The sequence below is a fragment of the Staurois parvus genome, unplaced genomic scaffold (assembly GCF_062004578.1).
Source record: "Staurois parvus isolate SC_StPar_1 unplaced genomic scaffold, SC_StPar_1.0 ptg001229l, whole genome shotgun sequence".
Taxonomy (NCBI): domain Eukaryota; kingdom Metazoa; phylum Chordata; class Amphibia; order Anura; family Ranidae; genus Staurois; species Staurois parvus.
Window position 1 is genome coordinate 36,113 of NW_028319025.1, and position 20,832 is coordinate 56,944.

Consider the following 20,832-nt stretch of genomic DNA (forward strand, 5'->3'; position numbering starts at 1 on the left):
GGAAGGAAAGGTCGATCACCAATAGAAACAATAAAACCCAAGGGAAGTATGGTGAGTGGAGCCATTGGTCCATTGCCCTGACAAGAACGGGTGGGACTAGGCTCTGTAAGGCCGCCCACCCCTTGCACCAGGCTGACCAGAGCCCGGCGACCATCCATTGGAACCAACCATTGGGATTGGTAAACGAGGTCGGGTTTCTAAGCAATAAGCTGATACACATCCGGAAGGTGATAATACATTGGACCCATTCCAGGTCACTGCTAGGCCAGCGTTGGGCTGCGATGATTGGATCCCCAAGCACCAGGAGTGAGACTAGGCGGAGCCTAGTGCCCATCCATTAGTACCACTCACCAGCACTGGTAGGCATGGATGGGACGGCCATCTGTAGGGTGGCCCACAACCTGGACCAGTCTGGGTCAATGGCATCATATATCATGACAACAGGATCCTTCAACAGAAAGAAAATAAAATACAGACGTAAGACGGTGTCCAGGGAAGATCTGGAGGAGGCCGGCGATGGAAGACGAGGCCGGCAGTGGAAGACGAGGCCGGCGGTGGAAGACTAGGCCGGCGGTGGAAGACTAGGCCGGCGGTGGAAGACTAGGCCGGCGGTGGAAGACGAGGCCGGCGATGGAGGACGAGGCCGCGGTGGAAGAGTAGGCCGGCGATGGAAGACGGGGTCGGCGGTGGAAGACGAGGCCGGCGGTGGAAGACGAGGCCGGCGATGGAAGACGAGGCCGGTGATGGAAGACGAGGCCAGCGGTGGAAGAGTAGGCCGGCGATGGAAGACGGGGTCGGCGGTGGAAGACGAGGCCGACGGTGGAAGACGAGGCCGGTGATGGAAGACGAGGCCGGCGATGGAAGACGAGGCCGGCGATGGAAGACGAGGCCGGCGGTGGAAGACGAGGCGCGGTGGAAGACGAGGCCGGCGATGGAAGACGAGGCCGGCGATGGAAGATGAGGCTGGCGATGGAAGACGAGGCCGGAGATGGAAGACGAGGCTGGCGATGGAAGATGAGGCCGGTGATGGCGACGTTGGTCGGGGCGTTGGGGAGGCTCACTGGGGAGAACAAGTTGTGGAATTTGGTCTTCTCCGCCCTTTCCTTCTTCATCTCCTTCATAATCTCCGCCCTCTCCGGCTTCAACATCTCCATAGTCTCCGCCCTCTCCCACCTCACCATCTCCATAAACGCCGCCTCTTTCTGCGCCCAAACCTCGCGGGCGTCTTCAGCTTCTCTCCTCAGAAGACGATCAGCAGCACGGTGGTGACAAGCAGCGGGCCCATCGTGTGCCGGGTATTGTCACTGGAAACAAAACTGTGTCGGGGCGGATCGATCGATTATTGATTGGTGGGTAGAAATCAGCACCCAATACCGATCGCTGGAGGTCGAGTGCAACGAAATACAAAGCAAACAACTGGAGCTTCCTACAGAACAAACTGTCACTGCAGAGAGCCAGAGCCAACTGACATTCCCAGCCTGGGGAGGTCATGTGACCACTGTGTGGGCGGGTCCAAGAGGCAGCTTGTGTACCTTCCTGAGGCTTTCATTGGATGTAGATATGAGGGGGGGAGGGGCGGTCAGAGACTGTACTTTTTTTATTGTGCAGCTACAAATGTCTGAAAAAAACCCCGAAAATATATATTTTTTTAAACTTTAATCAGATTGGAGAACATTTTGGAGCCTGCCTCTTTATAAGGCCCCGCCTATCTTGTTCCTCTCAGCTCGAATTACGTCATAAAATGAAGTATATATCAATAAATATGGATATCAATAGAAAGTATTATCGGTCCGCGGATGATTACCACAGAAACGGCTCCTCTGCGCGGCTCCCTATGGCGGAACCCACTTCCAAGATGACGCCGGGAGACGTGTGACGTCATACAACTTCTCGCTGGCTCTGCCCTCGCCCAGGCGCCATCTTTGGTTTGGTTTACTCTATAGACAAGCTGTTTTTTTTTGGTCTCCGGGAAAATGGCCGCCGGCTTAAATCTCACTCCGGCCTTGCAGACATCGGTGATCGGTCCTCTAGAGGCTGATGACTACCGGAGTAGAGGACTCCTCATTGACCCCTGAGGGTGGCTGAGTTCGGGGACACATGCTGCTGAGGAGAGTGCTGACCAGCTGCAGGAGGCTGTCCACCATGAGGCTGCAGAGCCCCGAGTTCCAGGCTGTGTTCACTGAAGGTCTGCAGACCCTGACAGGTGAGACATGGTGGGGGGAGGGATGCAGACCCTGACAGATGAGATCTAGGGGCAGGGGTGCAGACCCTGACAGATGAGATCTAGGGGCAGGGGTGCAGACCCTGACAGGTGAGATCTGGGGGGAGGGGTGCAGACCCTGACAGGTGACACATGGTGGGGGGAGGGCTGCAGACCCTGACAGGTGACACATGGTGGGGGGAGGGTAACCCAGACACTCCAATGACAGTTTCTGGGCTGTAGTAAATGTAAACACTGGGGCCCATCCTCGCTTGGCGTGGCTGAGGATTGTGGGATAAAGTAGAAATCAAGGCCGTACACATTACTTCCTATACCCCCTGTCAGGTGTCCCATTGGGCAGATTTCCCTTCACTTCCTGTCCCAGAGACACAACAGGAAGTGAGAGCAAATCCCTGCAAATCCCGGGGTGTCACCAGGGCACAGACTCATTTCTGACCCCACTTGAGCTCACACACATATGCACAGCACTTCCATGAGGCCCACACCACCTGCCCCCTCGACCCTATCCCCTCACAATTCCTACGACCTCCCTCCCCCTCCATCCTACGCTCCCTCACCCACATCTTTAATCTCTCCCTCTCCTCCGGCACTTTCCCCTCCCCACTGAAGCATGCGCACATCACCCCCATACTTAAAAAGCCCTCCCTGGACCCCAATGACCCGAACAACCTCAGACCCATCTCCCTGCTCCCACTTACATCTAAACTCCTCGAGCGTCTCGTCTACACCCGCCTAAGCTCTCACCTCAACGACAACAACCTCCTCGATCCCCTACAGTCCAGCTTCCGTCCCCTACACTCCACCGAAACTGCCTTACTCAAACTCTCCAACGACCTGCTAACCGCCAAAGCTAATGGCCACTATTCAGTGCTCCTACTCCTTGACCTCTCTGCGGCCTTCGACACAGTTGACCACCCCCTCCTCCTCAAAATACTACACTCCCTCGGCCTCAGAGATTCTGCTCTCTCCTGGCTCTCATCCTACCTGTCACAGCGCTCTTTCAGCGTTACCTATAATGCTACCACCTCCCCCTCACTCCCCCTCTCTGTTGGGGTCCCTCAAGGCTCTGTCCTTGGGCCCCTTCTCTGCTCCATCTACACCTCCTCCCTTGGCCAACTCATACACTCTCACGGCTTCAACTACCACCTCTATGCCGACGACACACAAATCTATCTCTCAACCCCCCACCTCACCCCCTCGGTCTCTGCCCAAATCACACACCTACTGAGCGACATATCAGATTGGATGTCGCTCCACTTCCTTAAACTGAATCTCTCCAAAACCGAGTTTCTTGTCTTCCCTCCAGCCCGGACACCACCCCCCATTGACTTCTACATCACATCCAACAACGCCAATATCAAACCCGCTCTGCAGGCCAGAGTACTTGGTGTCATTCTGGACTCCAACCTATCCTTCCAGCCCCAAGTCCAATCTTTAACAAACTCGTGCAGACTCCGCCTCCGCAACATGCAGACTCCACCTCCGCAACATGCAGACTCCACCTCCGCAACATGCAGACTCCACCTCCGCAACATCGCCAAAATCCGCACGTTCCTAACCCCAGAAACCACTAAACAGCTCATCCACTCCCTCATCATATCACGACTCGACTACTGCAACTCCCTCCTCACTGGCCTGCCTCGCCGCTGGCTATCCCCGCTTCAGTCCATCCTGAATACAGCTGCCAGACTCATTCACCTTTCCAACCGCTCCATCTCCTCCACCCCCCTCTGCCAATCCCTCCACTGGCCTCCACTCCATGTCCTCCACCCCCCTCTGCCAATCCCTCCACTGGCTTCCGATTGCGCAACGGATCAAATTTAAAATCCTAACACTGACATACAAAGCTGTCCACCACACTGCCCCGAACTACATCACTGACCTAATATCCAAGTACCACCCAACACACACACTCCGCTCCTCACAAGACCTCCTTCTCTCTAGTTCCCTGGTCTCCTCCTCCCATGCCCGCCTCCAGGACTTCTCCAGGGTGTCACCCATCCTCTGGAACTCCCTGCCCCAACCCATCAGATTATCACCTACTCTCCTCTCCTTTAGGCGCACCCTGAAAACCCACCTCTTCAGGGAAGCCTACCTCACCCCCTGCTAACTTGCTGACCTCCTCCACTCTTCCTACCACTCCATCCCCCACAGCTATCTCCTCCTGTACCACCATCCCCTCCCTCCTAGATTGTAAGCTCGAAAGAGCAGGGCCCTCGATCCCCTCATGTATCACATTGTATTGTATTGTTCTGTCACATGTTCTGTCCCCCTTTGTAATGTACAGCGCTGAGCGAACTATTGGCGCTTTATAAATACTGTATAATAATAATAATAATACCTGACAAAACCTTTCTTTTTAGTTTTGGACATAGTAGGGAATGTTTGTGTTTGCAGTCTGTGTCCCCCTGGGGGGAATTGGCCTTCACTTCCTGTCCTGGTGACACAACAGGAAGTGGGAGGAAATCCCTCCCTAGATGTGATGGGAGGATCTCCTCTGACCTCCTGCGGGGCCATTCTGCTGTCATCCAATGTGACGGATCTTTGTCTTCTCTCAGGTCTGTTCTCTCAGGAGAGGTACGAGTTGCGTATTGCGGGCGGAGCCGTCCGGGACCTCCTTCTGGGTAAACAGCCGCATGACATCGACTTCGCCACCACCGCCACCCCGGAGCAGATGAAGGATCTCTTCCTGAAGGCCGGGATCAGAATGATCAACAACAAGGGGGAGAAACACGGCACCGTCACTGCCAGGGTGAGTGCGGGAAAAGACATGGCACCGTCACTGCCAGGGTGAGTGCGGGAAAAGACACGGCACCGTCACTGCCAGGGTGAGTGCGGGAAAAGACACGGCACCGTCACTGCCAGGGTGAGTGCGGGAAAAGACACGGCACCGTCACTGCCAGGGTGAGTGCGGGAAAAGACACAGCACCGTCACTGCCAGGGTGAGTGCGGAAAAAGACACGGCACCGTCACTGCCAGGGTGAGTGCGGGAAAAGACACGGCACCGTCACTGCCAGGGTGAGTGCGGGAAAAGACACGGCGCCGTCACTGCCAGGGTGAGTGCGGGAAAAGACACGGCGCCGTCACTGCCAGGGTGAGTGCGGGAAAAGACACGGCGCCGTCACTGCCAGGGTGAGTGCGGGAAAAGACACGGCGCCGTCACTGCCAGGGTGAGTGCGGGAAAAGACACGGCGCCGTCACTGCCAGGGTGAGTGCGGGAAAAGACACGGCGCCGTCACTGCCAGGGTGAGTGCGGGAAAAGACACGGCGCCGTCACTGCCAGGGTGAGTGCGGGAAAAGACACGGCGCCGTCACTGCCAGGGTGAGTGCGGGAAAAGACACGGCGCCGTCACTGCCAGGGTGAGTGCGGGAAAAGACACGGCGCCGTCACTGCCAGGGTGAGTGCGGGAAAAGACACGGCGCCGTCACTGCCAGGGTGAGTGCGGGAAAAGGCACAACGCCGTCACTGCCAGGGTGAGTGCGGGAAAAGGCACAACGCCGTCACTGCCAGGGTGAGTGCGGGAAAAGGCACAACGCCGTCACTGCCAGGGTGAGTGCGGGAAAAGACACGGCGCCGTCACTGCCAGGGTGAGTGCGGGAAAAGACACGGCGCCGTCACTGCCAGGGTGAGTGCGGGAAAAGACACGGCGCCGTCACTGCCAGGGTGAGTGCGGGAAAAGACACGGCGCCGTCACTGCCAGGGTGAGTGCGGGAAAAGACATGGCGCCATCACTGCCTGTGACGTCACCTGTGTGCTGTGTTACTCAGGAGACATGCTGTGCAGAGATACAAAGCAGCATGTCCTTGCTGGCAGGAGAGAGATCTGTGCTGTTCACACTCGGGTCTCTCCCGTCACCTTTCCCCGATGATCGCCGGGTGCCTGTGGGGTGGGTGCCGTGTCGCAGTTCTTCTATTACAGGATGGAGGCAGCCGGTTATAGCGCCACCTATGGGACATGGAGGGTTCCGGCGTTGCCGTTTGGCAGGCGCACCGTGCTCACCCCTGACATGTTTGGTATCTGCTTACTCCGTACAACCTCATCTGTTATGTCTTCATGGGGGAATATGTCGTGTTTGTGTTGCTCGCTCTGATGAGGGTCTGGTGTGCATTTTGGGGGGGCCGCATACATTTTCAGTGGGGTGTGGAGGGAACGTGGGTGGGTGTCAATCCCGTCCTCCTGAAATCCCCTCCCCCACTGAAGGAATGTCCGCCCCTCCCCCACTGAAGGAATGTGCGCCCCTCCCCCACTGAAGGAATGTGCGCCCCTCCCCCACCGAAGGAATGTGCGCCCCTCCCCCACTGAAGGAATGTGCGCCCCTCCCGGCGTCTCGGTGGGACATCCCGGCTGTGTATATATATATAGTCCGCCGGCAGATGAATGGTTACGGGGCGTACCTGGCGATCGATGTGAGCGCTGCGATCGTCCTCCTGTCGCAGATTCAGAACGTCTCATCTCTCCGCAGATAAACTATCAGAACTTCGAGATCACCACGCTGAGGGTGGACCTGACAACGGACGGGCGGCACGCCGAGGTGCAGTTCACCACAGACTGGGAGCAGGACGCCGAGAGGCGGGACCTTACCATCAACTCCATGTTTTTAGGTGAGGAAGGGGCGGAGCCGAATAACACGGCGGTCTCGGCTCCACCAATCTGATCTTTGGAACATTCCAAAAACTTATTGATATTTTTGTTCAGAAAAAGGTGCCGCTGAACTTAGAAAATCTGACCAATCCAGAGGAGTCCGTTCCCTCGTACAGCCCCTCCCTCCTTGTGTGTCATAGCTCACTCCTTCTGGGAGTGTCCAAGTACTGTCTGTGCTGGCCCAGCTCCTCTGCCCTTCCCTACATAGCTTTTATGTAGCAGCCGGGGTGGGGGGAGGGAGGGGAATACTATAGATCAGGGGTGTCTAACTCCATCTCATCCCGGGTGAATCGGCATTATGGTTGCCCTGATCTATCTGTAAAACTAGATGTCCAGAGCAACCCCCCCCCCCTTACTTCAGATGTCAAGACCCCCCCACACCATCAGAAGTCAAGAGTCCCCCACCCTCCCTTACATTATCCTCCCCCTTACCGTGTGCTGCTGCCAGGAAGAAGCTGGGGGTGAAGCTGGGAAGCAGAAAGTGCCGGGTCTGGAGGAGGACCAGAGGAGGACTGGAGTCTGCTGATTGCTGAGACCAGGAGAGGCAAAGAAGAGCGGGTGCTGCGACTGCACAGAGAAGAACAGGATCTGTTGGAGGAGTTCTGTTCTCTCTGAGATGGTGGGGGGGGGGTGCAGGGACAAGCCTCTCCAAGGCTGCACAGATAAGTGTGGGGTCTGTAGGGGGAGTCCTGTCCTCCTCTATGCTGCCGACTGCTGGTTGGGGTCAGAGGCGAGGGGGCGCTGCGGGGTCAGAGGCGAGGGGGCGCTGCGGGGGCAGAGGCGAGGGGGCGCTGCGGGGGCAGAGGCCTGGCGGGCCTTGTGTTTGACGTGCTATAGAGTGGCACTCTGAGCTGATGACATCACATCCAAGATGGCGGCAGTCTCGGGGGTTTTGGATTTCTACACCGGGGAGGATTTTACGGGGAAATAACCGGAATAAATGACATTCTGTACACACATTGTATGGGGGGGGGGGATTGTGTTCATATAAATGGTCCGGCAGCAAAGTCTGTCAGTGGACCTGAGGAAACAAAACGGAATAGTTTTTGGGGTTATTACCCCCCCCCCTCCCCCCGGCCCCTCCGGCGTCACGTCCACAGATTTCTGACATTTTTCAGCCTTTTTGTGCTTCCTGGCACGCTGAACTGTAAGCTGACCAATTACTTGTCTAGTGAGGTTTTGGGGAGGGCTGTGCCCCCCCCCTCCCCCTCCCAAAGCCAACCATAACCTGCCACTATGCTGCTTTCATCTGATACTTTCCCGTCCTGATTTGTTACTTTGTTACTATACTGATCTCAGATGTGCGTTGTGGGGAGGAGGAGCCCAGGCTGTGTGCAATGCGGGGATGGGAGAAGGAGATGGGTCCCCGTCCTCCGCCCTGTTGGTGACCCCCATCCCTGGCCCTGTTGGCGACCCCCGTCCCGGGCCCTGTTGGCGACCCCCGTCCCGGGCCCTGTTGGCGACCCCCGTCCCGGGCCCTGTTGGCGACCCCCGTCCCGGGCCCTGTTGGCGACCCCCGTCCTCGGCCCTGCCGGTGGTGACCCCTGTCCCCCCCTGACATTTTTTATTGCACCCCCACATCGGACAGGCTAGATCCGGCCCTTCTCGGGGGCTCCATAATATTTCATAAGAAGTATAACTGGGGGGTTCCGGGTGCCGGAGAAATAAATTTTCATTACCGCTTTGTGGGCGGGGCTGAGACACAAAACCGCTGCTGGGAAGCCCCCTGATTGGATTCCGAGAGGTAAGAAGCTGGCATGTGATTTGTCCCGCCACTGCCCAGGTAAGACTGGATGGAGATGTCCCTTCAATAAATGGCTCCTTTGTTTGGTGCTCCTCAGGATTTGACGGAACGCTTTATGATTACTTCAATGGCTACGAGGACCTGAAGAGTCACTGCATCCGATTTGTGGGCGATCCGGCAAAACGAATCCAGGAGGATTATCTGCGAATCCTGCGATACCTCAGGTGAGGGAAATAATCCATCAGTCTTCATAAATATCCGTCTGCGGACCTCATGAGAGCGGTGGGCCTCCCAGCAGGACCCCCCCAATGTACAGAGCTCCTTGTATGGAGATAAACGACAGGGACAGAAAAATGTGAACCCCGAACATCACACCTCTATGAGCTCAGAGGAAAGGGGGACAAGGCGTGGTCCTGTATATCAGCCTTTCTCAACCAGGGTGCCCAGGCAGCCCAGGGTGCCTTGAGGCTTCTTCAGGGGTGCCTTGAGGCTTCTTCAGGGGTGCCTTGAGGCTTCTTCAGGGGTGCCTCGAGGCTTCTTCAGGGGTGCCTCGAGGCTACTTCAGGGGTGCCTCGAGGCTTCTTCAGGGATGCCTCGAGGCTTCTTCAGGGGTGCCTCGAGGCTTCTTCAGGGGTGCCTCGAGGCTTCTTCAGGGGTGCCTCGAGGCTACTTCAGGGGTGCCTCGAGGCTACTTCAGGGGTGCCTCGAGGCTACTTCAGGGGTGCCTCGAGGCTTCTTCAGGGGTGCCTCGAGGCTACTTCAGGGGTGCCTCGAGGCTTCTTCAGGGGTGCCTCGAGGCTTCTTCAGGGGTGCCTCGAGGCTACTTCAGGGGTGCCTCGAGGCTACTTCAGGGGTGCCTTGAGGCTTCTTCAGGGGTGCCTTGGCAAAGCGTCTAAAAATTGCCCAAAACTTGTATACAGCCAGCGGGTGGGACAAGCCGGCCTTCTAGTTACACAAAGCCGCAGGTTTCCATTGTGCACCATTATGACCTAACTGCTGGCATCCTGACAACCAATGACATCATCAGTTGATAAGGAGGATGTCAGCTGCCTGCACAGCATCCTAGTTTGACCCTCCCCCGCCCCTCTCCATCAGTGTTGGGGTCACATTAGATCAGTGATAGATAAAAAGTGAGGGAGAAGAGTAACATGGGAACACTAGTCAGTACCAGGGTGCAAAAGTGTATTTGCTTTGGAAGAATAAATCCCCTCTAATGTTGGGGGTCCTCCATGTGGGGGTGTCGCTGCGTTATATACAACTATTAGAATAGTTTTTCACATTTTAGAATGGAGGGGCCGCAAGACTCCATAATTTTAAAGGGTGCCTTTACTAAAAAAAGGTTGAGAAACAATTATATATATATATATAGGACCTCGCCTTGTCCCGCCAATGTAGACAGGATCCAATTAATCTCCCAGCAAGTCTTTGGAGTGCGGGAGGAAACCGGAGTTACCGGAGGAAACCCACGCAGGCACAGGGGGAACATGCAAACTCCAGGCAGGTGGTGCCGTGGTTGGGATTTGAACTGACGACCTGCATACTGCCAGGTGGAGGTGCTGACCATTTAGCCGCTGTGCTGCCCGGCTCTAATTCCTTCATGTGGGAGCGGAGAGTCTCCTGCGCCCAGAAACATGTCAGCCCCGACCATCACACCTCTATGAGCTTATCGGGGGAGGGGACAAGGCGTGGTCTCATAGATGTACTGTATATCACACCTCTATGAGCTTATCGGGGGAGGGGACAAGGCGTGGTCTCATAGATGTACTGTATATCACACCTCTATGAGCTTATCGGGGGAGGGGATGGGCGTGGTCTCATAGATGTACTGTGTATCACACCTCTATGAGCTTATCGGGGGAGGGGATGGGCGTGGTCTCATAGATGTACTGTATATCACACCTCTATGAGCTTATCGGGGGAGGGGATGGGCGTGGTCTCATAGATGTACTGTATATCACACCTCTATGAGTCTATCGGGGGAGGGGACAAGGCGTGGTCTCATGTACTGTATATCACACCTCTATGAGTCTATCGGGGGAGGGGACAAGGCGTGGTCTCATAGATGTACTGTATATCACACCTCTATGATGGGAGGGACACACAAGGTAAGTTTTACCATCCCCCACTCTTCTGGGAAGACTTTGGAGGGGTCTGTGAGGTCAGGTCCTGATGCTGGATGGGAAGATCTGGGTCACCATTGGCATTCTGATTCATCCCGATGGTGTTCTATGGGGTTGAGGTCCGGGTTCTATGCAGGACTCCTGAGTTCCTGCACCCCAAGCTGGTCCTCCATGTCTTGATGGAGCCGGCTCTGTGACCCTGGAGGGATGTCTATGTAGACCCGCCATATACCGTATGACTGAGTAGAACATTGGTGTCCAGCTCCCGATGGTGTTCTTCCGGCAGGTTCTACGGGAAGATGGCAGACAAGGCCGGAACTCACAGCCCGGCTACACTGGACGCCATCAGAGGCAATGCTGCGGGACTGAGCGGGATCTCGGGGGAGAGGATCTGGGTGGAACTGAAGAAGACCTTAGAAGGAAGACACGTCACTCATCTGATGCATCTTCTGTATGAGCTGGGCGTGGCTCCACATGTCGGTGGGTGTGTCCTCTGTATGTCTCCTCCTTTCCGTGTGGCAGACATGGAGGACTACATATGAATGTGTCTTGTACTGTGTGTCACGTGTAGCCAGCAGGTGACCAACTCCAGGGAAGAGCAGCAGCTTTGTGGTGTTAGTGGCTGTTGTGCCGACACAGACATGAGTAGCAGGGAGATCACATTACACAGATTGCAGTCCTGCACCTTCACACTATATTTTGGATCCTTGGATTGTTCTGGGAGGCCTGAATGACGTCATCGGCATCGAGGCGAAGGGACCAGAAGCCGGGGGATTAATAAAAAAATAGTTTGTATTTCTGTAGTGGAAGTTCTACACGAAACATTCTGCCCCAGGAGTCGCCGGTGAGGTCAGCAGAGCTTTATTCGTGGCACATTGCTGTGGTGAAGTGAAATTCCGTGTGAGGAAGCGACGCGAGATCCCCCGGGACGCAGGGCCAAAAGCTCGCCATACATGGACCGAAATTCGGCAGATTCAGCAGACATGTATGGCCACCGGGGTTGAACAGAAGTCGATCGATCGACTTCTGTATCCGTCCTCTTAGAGCAAAATTGCTCGATCATTACTGCAGGCTATAGACTGCAGGGCGGACCTGTGTTTTCTGATGTGGGGGGGGGGGGGGTAAGGAGTCTTCCTGCTGTCAGAACACAGTAGCTCAGTGGGGGGGGGATTCCTCCATCCACATGGAATGTATTGATGGAGGAGTTGGGACTCCTCTATGGTCAGCATGAAGGACAGTCTGGGTTTGGCCAGAGACCCCCTTCCCCCCGAGATTTGGATGTAGCTGCATGCTGACCACAGGGCACAACCCCCAGGTTCAACCAACTCAGTGTGGGGGGGGGGGGGGGGGTCACCTGCACTGACAGGCAGAGGAGTGCAGGGAATTGTGCTGGCGCAGAGTAGACAGGGACTGGACTGCCAAGAGGGACTACGCTGGGACATTGAACAGCGGCGTAGATCCGGAGCCCACCACACGGCGGCGTAGATCCGGAGCCCACCACACGGCGGCGTAGATCCGGAGCCCACCACACGGCGGCGTAGATCCGGAGCCCACCACGCGGCGGCGTAGATCCGGAGCCCACCACGCGGCGGCGTAGATCCGGAGCCCACCACGCGGCGGCGTAGATCCGGAGCCCACCACGCGGCGGCGTAGATCCGGAGCCCACCACGCGGCGGCGTAGATCCGGAGCCCACCACGCGGCGGCGTACAGCCGGAGCCCACCACGCGGCGGCGTACAGCCGGAGCCCACCACACGGCGGCGTACAGCCGGAGCCCACCACACAGCAGGACTGCAGACCCCAGCGCAGGGAAATCTGAGCGGCAGCCAAGGTGAGTACACGGGAAAACAAACACACAGGGGCGGGGCTCAGATGCAGGCGGAAGCATTGCTTGGGCTCTGCAGATGTGGATGTGTCCTTTAAATAGGTGTGGCCCCTTTAAGAGGCATGCACCTACGACGTCATTGGCTGAGACACCTCAGACCGGGTCCAGAAGCAGCACCGAGCCAGAGAGGGACCGTGACCGTGCAGGAGCAATGAAGGTAAGTGCCAGTGGGCGGGGTCTGAGAGAACGGTGTACACGCCATATGCCCATCACTGATTATCAGGACATCCAGAAAACACGCCAAGTCCTCTGCCCGGTCCTGGTGATGACAACGCCTCTCCTGGTTTGTTCTCAGGATTACCAGAGGACGGGAACCTGGAGGAGTTTGCTCAGGTCTGTTCCCGAGCCGAACATTTATCACCCCGACCCATGACCCTCCTGACTGCACTCTTCTCACATCCGGACTCCGTCCACAAACTGGATCTGAGGCTGAAGATCTCCAAAGAGGAGAAAGTCCTGGCGCTGTTCATCCTGAAGGAGAGGCGGGATCTGAGGGCGGAGCACACGGACAGACTGCCACTGAAGCCCTATCAGGACCACATTATCGACGTGAGTAGAGTGACCCCCCCCCCCCCATCTCTCCCAATCTGTAGGTGAACAATGGCGGCTCCGACTTCCTGACCACACTGGTCTTATAATGAGAATGCATCACTCTGATTGGTTCCTGATCATGTGCAATCATGGTGACCACATGGGTTTGTTTACAAAGCAATCCCGCCTCCTTGGGGGTCAGAGGTCAGACTCAGAGACCAGAAGCTATAGCAGTAGAGAGTCTCCCTCCCCGCCGACAGGCAGATCACCCTGGCAGATGACACGGGCTCACCCGAGGTGCGGGGTCTAAGCACCAACCGGTATTCAGCAGAGCTCCTGATGGTGGGGATGGGTTTTGCTGTATGTTAGTATCAGGTCACGCTCCTCAGGATCGCCCCACCAGGAGGTGAGCAAGCCGGGATCCAGTAGCAGATATTGCAGGTTGGGGTCATGCAGGAGCGTAGTCAGTAAACAAGCCAAAGGTCGGTAACGTGGTTGCAGGTTGGGACCAAGTGGAAGTGTAGCCAAGGAGATGAGGACGGCTGCAGGTACACGAAGGAGCAAGATATCAACTGGAGAGAACGCAATAATCTGAGAAATGGGAAGGGCAGAGACAAGGCTTACATCAGGAAGTTCATGGGAGGAGCAAAGAGTTCAAGGTTCACCAGAGACAAGGAAAGGTTGTCTGAGGAATCAGGAAGAGAGCCGTCCGGCACCTCAGGTGGCTCAGTAAGAAGAGCTACTGCTGGACACAGCAGAGGTTGTGGGTTCAGATCCCGGTCCTGACACGTGGTGCAAGAGGGAGGCAATGTGACAGTTACAGCCAGCAGGTTTGTAAATGACCCCCCCCCCCCCCCATGTAATCACCATAACTGGCTTCCCCATCATTAATGTGACCCCCCCCCCCCCCCATGTAATCACCATGACTGGCTGTTTTCCATCATTTATGACCCCCCCCCCATGTAATCACCATGACTAACTGTTCTCCATCATTAATGTGACCCCCCCATGTAATCACCATGACTAACTGTTCTCCATCATTAATGTGACCCCCCCATGTAATCACCATGACTGGCTGTTCTCCATCATTAATGTGACCCCCCCCCCCCCCCCCCCATGTAATCACCATGACTGGCTGTTCTCCATCATTAATGTGACCCCCCCCCCCATGTAATCACCATGACTGGCTGTTCCCCATCATTAATGTGACCCCCCCCCCCCCATGTAATCACAAGACTGGCTGTTCCCCATCATTAATGCGACCCCCCCATGTAATTACATTGACTGGCTGTTCTTTGTCATTAATGTGACCCCCCCCCCCCCATGTAATCACAAGACTGGCTGTTCCCCATCATTAATGTGACCCCCCCCCCCATGTAATTACATTGACTGGCTGTTCTCTGTCATTAATGTGACCCCCCCCCCCATGTAATCACCATAACTGGCTTCCCCATCATTAATGTGCCCCCCCCCCCATGTAATCACAAGACTGGCTGTTCCCCATCATTAATGTGACCCCCCCCCCCATGTAATTACATTGACTGGCTGTTCTCTGTCATTAATGTGACCCCCCCCCCCATGTAATTACATTGACTGGCTGTTCTCTGTCATTAATGTGACCCCCCCCCCCCCCCCCATGTAATCACCATAACTGGCTTCCCCATCATTAATGTGCCCCCCCCCCCATGTAATTACATTGACTGGCTGTTCTCTGTCATTAATGTGACCCCCCCCCCCCCCATGTAATCACAATGACTGGCTGACAGTGCACAGGTGAGCGCTCCTAGTTCTCAGCTCATTGCATTCTGCTCTCCCCACCTGATCCTTCCTCATCCAATCCCCATCACCCCTCTATGATGACAGAACTTCTCACAAACACGACTTCCTGATGTTTAGGATTTCTATAAATCTGGGCAGAATTTTTGAAAAAAAAAGAGCCAATCACAAGGAGAGGAAAATGTGATTCCTGTACTTACTGTAACACCATACAGTCGGGTTATACTACCACCACCATGGGGATTGGGCGCTGGAAAGTGACGCATCGTAAACCAGCCCCCCAGGGGAAATAAAACCACCTCTTCTACCCAGCATGCCTCGGCTTTGTGATAAAGCAGCACTAAGGTGATGAGTGAAAACAGAATGGTGGCCCCTGTGTCCCTCAATGGGCTTCAGGAAATCCTATGTTCTGTCTCATCCACTCATCCATTGGGGGCCACATTTCAGTAAGAAGAGAGGAGCGCCCGGAGTGAAGACACATTTGATGTAAGGATATCCATGTTTATTGAGAATCCAGAGTAAAGGCATTGAGCCAACGCGTTTCGGGGGAACGGCCTCCCCCTTCTTCAGGGCTAACATAAAAAAATGTACAATCAGTTTTTGTAATATAATTGTCTCTCTATGACAACAAAGTGTACAGATGGAGTTCTGTGAAATCGAAGTCAATAATTTGTGTATTACACCCGCCAATAAATTCCAATACAATATTGAATGTACGTCAGAGAATGTGAAGGTCCCTGTGGGGAGGACATTGGGCTCAGCCCAGCCTGAGGAAGACTCTGATGAAGGCTCTATAACTATAGGAGGCCCAGGTTCCTGATTACAGGGGCCGGCTTCCTCAGAGGATCCAGTGTAGAGGCCCCTAGAACCTCTAAGGGAGGGTAAGCCGGGGTCATTCTTACAAACAGATGGCAACCACCCCACTGGACTGGCCAACTGGCCTTTGCAGTAAGGTGCCCATGGAAGGGCGACACACGTCACCAACAAACTATCCAGCTGGGAAGTGTGGGAAATGTTTGGGACGGGGCCATTCTTAGCAACAAGACTTCCCCCACTGAGTCTGTGACATGGCGGTGTATCGGTAATGCAACTGGCCTCAAAATGCTGGGCAAATCCTCGGCTACAAACCCTCGGCCGCTGGTACTGGTGAGTGTCAGGTGGGTGGAGGTGACGGGTCACTGTAGGTCGGCAGTGGGAGCGGACAACGCGGACTGGAGTTGGGGTTCCATGAGGTACTTGCAATCAGAGGTAGTGGTGTGATTGGGCAAATACAGAGCCCGTGTGTGACACGGACCAGCAGATGACATCGGCGTTTGACCCCTCAGTGCGAACCCCTTACTGCAGTGGCGGTAAATTTAGGGCGGGGCCTAGCGGTTCAGTCCGGCAGCTCCTGGTGCTTACGCCCAACTGGCACTCTTACCAAAGTGAGTCTTCAGGGACGGGGTCGTGTTCTGGGGTGTTGTAAGGCTTTGGACTTGGAAAGCGCTCTCCAGTCGCCTTTTACCAGCAGAGCCCAGAGGTGCCATTCCAGGCTCGCCCCGCACATCCAGTCCAGTGGGGTCCAGGAATGGCCTCCAAGGTCAGGCTGAGGAAAGGCCGATCCAGGCAGCTGCAATGTAATGAGAAATATTGACTGAAGTCAATGCAGAATGGAATCCACAAAGTCACGGAAAGTATGTGAGGCTCCTCTCAGCAGAGCCGGGGAACAGATGTTTGTCCTCCAAGGACACTAGCAAAAACCGAGGCATGCTGGGTAGAGGAGGAGTTATGGCGGGGGGCTGTCTTACAGTTTTCCTGTGTCCCAGTGCTCAGTCCTCCTGTGGGCGGCAGTATAACCCGCCTGCATCTGAATCCCTGTGTCCTCGGGGGACGGAGAGGAAATACAAGCTTTGTAGAGTTGTACACACAGAGGATGGAGATGACACAACGCTTCGTGTTGCAATGATGTACTTTGTATCAATTCCTCAAACAAAAGTCACACATAAACAAAGGAGGTCACGGCCCGGACCAAAAGGGCGATCTCTACATGTCACCTCTGATGACTGAACACTGCGATGTATCCCACAATGCACAGCGACCTATTGGTGTGAGCCCCCCCTTTTCTAGAGAGCTGGGATCTGGGGGGGGGGGGTGTCAGGAGGAACAGGCAGTATTACCTACCCCAGGGGTCTGCTCCTCTCTGGTGCTCGGGGTAGTTCCCCCCCCCCCCCCCCAATCACCCTGAACAATGCAAGCTATTAACCCTGCATGGTACATGGAGGAGGCAGGCATGTGACCATGGCCAGGAGCACCTCAGAGAGGAGACTCCATGGGAGCAGTTGCACGGATGGAGTGACCACGGCCAGGAGCACCTCAGAGAGGAGACTCCATGGGAGCAGTTGCACGGATGGAGTGACCACGGCCAGGAGCACCTCAGAGAGGAGACTCCATGGGAGCAGTTGCACGGATGGAGTGACCACGGCCAGGAGTAAGGCTAGCATTGCTCCTTATCCTTGTACCTCTTTCTGAGCAGTGAACCCTTGCATTGTGGGGGAGGGGGGCAGACAGGGCTGTGTGTGAATGAAGTCAATGGCTGTGTGTGATTGAAGTCAGTGGAGGAACTGCAGATATACAAATACTCACAAGAGCTTTTAGCTCCAACATCCTAAAGATTCAACGTTCAGATCTTTATCTTCTCCATTTCTCTCTCCCAGTCCCGAGAGTTGGATATCCAGAAGAAGGTGTGTGAACTGCTGAAGTACCAAGGAGAAGAGCGGCTCCTGAAGGAGATGGAAAGCTGGACTCTTCCTCGCTTCCCGGTCAGTGGGCACGACCTCCGCCGATTGGGGATCTCTTCAGGGAAGGAGATCGGGAGGATCCTGCAGGAACTCCGGGCGCAGTGGAAGGAGAGCGGGTACCGGAGCGACAAAGAGGAACTTCTGAACAGTGTTCATGGGAAGGGGTCCTGAATGTGGGGGAAGGGGTCCTGAATGTGGGGTCAGGAACACAGTACTGTGCGCATCACTTGGAGGGGTTCTCCAGGAACAAGTTATGTTCTGCACTCAGAGGAGGCTGCTTAGTGGGCTCTAGTCTACGGACCATTATGTCCCACCAACACATCTGCTGTTCCTTCTGCCCCCCAAGGGGACAAAGTGGGGGCAGGAGGAGTAATGTCCCATTTTGATACAGTTGCAAGAAAAAGTATGTGAACCCCTTGGGATTACGTGGAGTTTTGCATGAATTGGGCATAAAATGTGCGCTGAACGTCATCAAAGTCACACCAATAGAAGAACACAGTCTGCTGAACATAATACTACACAAACATTAGATGTTGCCATGGTTTAATTGCACATAACATGTAAACATTCACAGTGCAGGGAGGAAAAAGTATGTGAATCTTTGGACTTAATAACTGGTTGACCCTCCTTTGGCAGCAATAACCTCAACCAAACGTTTCCTGTAGTTGCAGATCAGACCTGCACAACGATCTGGAGTCATTTTGGACCACTCCTCTTCACAAAACTGTTTCAGTGTAGCAATATTCTTGGGATGTCTGGTGTGAATCGCTCTCTTAAGGTCATGCCACAGCATTTCAATGGGGTTGAGGTCAGGACTCTGACTGGGCCACTCCAGAAGGCGTATTCTGTGCTGTTGCAGCCATTGTTTTGTTGAATGACTTGTATGCTTTGGGTCATTGTCCTGTTGCATCACCCATCCTCTGCGGAGCTTCAGTTGGCGGACAGATGGTCGTACGTTTTCCTGCAAAATGTCTTTATAAACTCTGTAATTAATTTTTCCATCAATGACAACAATCCGTCCAGGCCCTGAGGCAGCAAAGCAGCCCCAAACCATGATGCTCCCTCCGCCATGTTTCACAGTGGGGATGAGGTTTTGATGTTGGTGTGCTGGGCCTTTTTTTCTCCACACATAGTGTTGTGTGTTCTTCCCAAACAACTCAATCTTGGTTTCATCTGTCCACAGTATATTTTGCCAGTAGTGCTGTGGAACATCCAGGTGCTCTTTTGCAAATTTCAAATGTGCTGCAATCTTCTTTTTGGACAGCAATGGCTTCCTCCGTGGTGTCCTCCCATGTACTCCATTCTTGTTTAATGTTTTCCTTATTGTAGATGTGTCAACAAAAATGTTAGCATGTGCCAGAGATTTCTGTAGGTCTTTAGCTGACACTCTGGGATTCTTCTTTACCTCATGCAGCATTCTGCGCTGTGCTCTTGCAGTCATTTTTACAGGACGACCACGCCTAGGGAGAGTAGCAACAGTGCTAAACTTTCTCCATTTGTAGACAGTCTGTCTTACTGTGGACACAGGAACATCAAGGCTTTTGGAGATACTTTTGTAACCCTTTCCAGCTTCATGCAAGTCAACAATTCTTGATCGTAGGTCTTCTGAGAGCTCTTTTCTGTGAGGCATGGTTGACATCAGACAGTGCTTCTTGAAACCAGTAAACCCAAAACAGGTGTCAGCAACACATCCAATATCATCACACTGATTGGAGTCAAGGTTGGCTCACTCCTGGCTCCAATTAGCTCTGGGAGAAGTCATTAAGCTAGGGCCTCACATACTTTTTCCTCCCTGCACTGTGAATGTTTACATGTTATGTGCAATTAAACCATGGCAGCATCTAATGTTTGTGTAGAATTATGTTCAGCAGATTGTGTTCTTCTATTGTTGTGACTTAGATGATGTTCAGAGCACATTTTATGCCCAATTCATGCAAAACTCCACGTAATCCCAAGGGGTTCACATACTTTTTCTTGCAACTGTAGGTGCTGTGAATATGGAGCTAGCATGGTCAACAGCACCCCCCCCTCCCCCACTGTTTGACCATGCTGCTCAGTAGGAAACTAAATTAATTTTGATTCCAAGTGCTTGTCTCTGCATCCGGTGCTTGTCCAGGACCAGCGCTGTCACTACTCATGCAGGGGAATGAGGAGGCCGGTCAGTGTGACTGCAACACACATCGCACTGACCGACAGGAGCACTAACAGCAGAGGGGGAGGGAGAAACAGCTCCACACTAGGAACAGCCACAAATCGGGCTTCATGCGGGGAGGAGCTGATGGGCAATAATAGCCGCTATAATTATGTGATTTACTGGAGAAGCGTTCAGTGTTTCTTTTGACAAGCAGAGAGAAGTATTTTATCATGAATTAATATTCTGAAATTTATCTTTTTGAGGCTTCTTTAAAGCTGAACTCCAGTATGATAGTAAATGGATGCGTACAATGGCCACCTTGTGGGTTATCTGGAGCATGCTCTGTTCCCTTCAACCATAAATCCATCCCTTGGTGTAGGTTCAGTAATGGCCGCTGGCCCCGTACGTCTTACCTCCATCATAAATCCATACCTCGGTGTAGGTTCAGTGATGGCCGCTGGCCCCGTACGTCTTACCTCCACCATAAATCCATCCCTTGGTGTAGGTTCAGTAATGGCCGCTGGCCCCGTACGTCTTACCTCCATCATAAATCCATACCTCGGTGTAGGTTCAGTGATGGCCGCTGGCCCCGTACGTCTTACCTCCATCATAAATCCATACCTCGGTGTAGGTTCAATAATGGCCGCTGGCCCCGTACGTCTTACCTCTGTCTCCATAGTGCAGGGTGACCAATCGTGTAATAGCCCCTCATGGTGCTCAGGCTGCAGCACTGATGCCATTGGTGGATCCCTTCTACAGATCCCGCTAGGGTTTTCCTTTGCCTGTCCTGCTCAGCCATTGGGCAACACCTAGAGACCCGCCCACTGCATAGAGCATCAGTCAGGTGCCCAAGGGATGTGACGTTGAGCGCCTTACAGATCCTCCTCCCTGCGGCCAGAGATTGATTCAATGTTTGTAGAATGATGATGTCACAGCCAGTAAAAGTAACATTTTGTTAACTCTGCATCCACTTATTGAGAACATTTTGGGGTGTAAATGGGGG

The 20,832-nt window shown here is 54.2% G+C and overlaps 1 protein-coding gene across 1 annotated transcript; it reads left to right on the plus strand.

Annotated features, from left to right (window-relative positions):
- The first annotated feature begins 2,029 nt into the window (after positions 1-2,029).
- Positions 2,030-18,101, plus strand: LOC149437999 (CCA tRNA nucleotidyltransferase 1, mitochondrial-like). The gene is made up of 7 exons (XM_089660355.1): positions 2,030-2,203; positions 4,780-4,973; positions 6,685-6,823; positions 8,705-8,831; positions 11,014-11,207; positions 12,907-13,160; positions 17,612-18,101. The coding sequence occupies exons 1-7, from the start codon at positions 2,098-2,100 to the stop codon at positions 17,864-17,866; spliced, it is 1,269 nt and encodes a 422-aa protein (XP_089516481.1). The 5' UTR covers positions 2,030-2,097; the 3' UTR covers positions 17,867-18,101.
- The last annotated feature ends 2,731 nt before the right edge of the window (positions 18,102-20,832 follow it).

What these genes read in the sequence shown, in the direction of transcription:
- LOC149437999 (XM_089660355.1), top strand. Translation starts at nt 2,098, where the DNA reads ATGCTGCTGAGGAGAGTGCTGACCAGCTGCAGGAGGCTGTCCACCATG. An exon ending in CATCAACTCCATGTTTTTAG is followed by an intron (nt 6,824 to 8,704) that starts GTGAGGAAGGGG and finishes GGTGCTCCTCAG; the next exon opens with GATTTGACGGAACGCTTTAT. An exon ending in ATCAGGACCACATTATCGAC is followed by an intron (nt 13,161 to 17,611) that starts GTGAGTAGAGTG and finishes TCTCTCTCCCAG; the next exon opens with TCCCGAGAGTTGGATATCCA.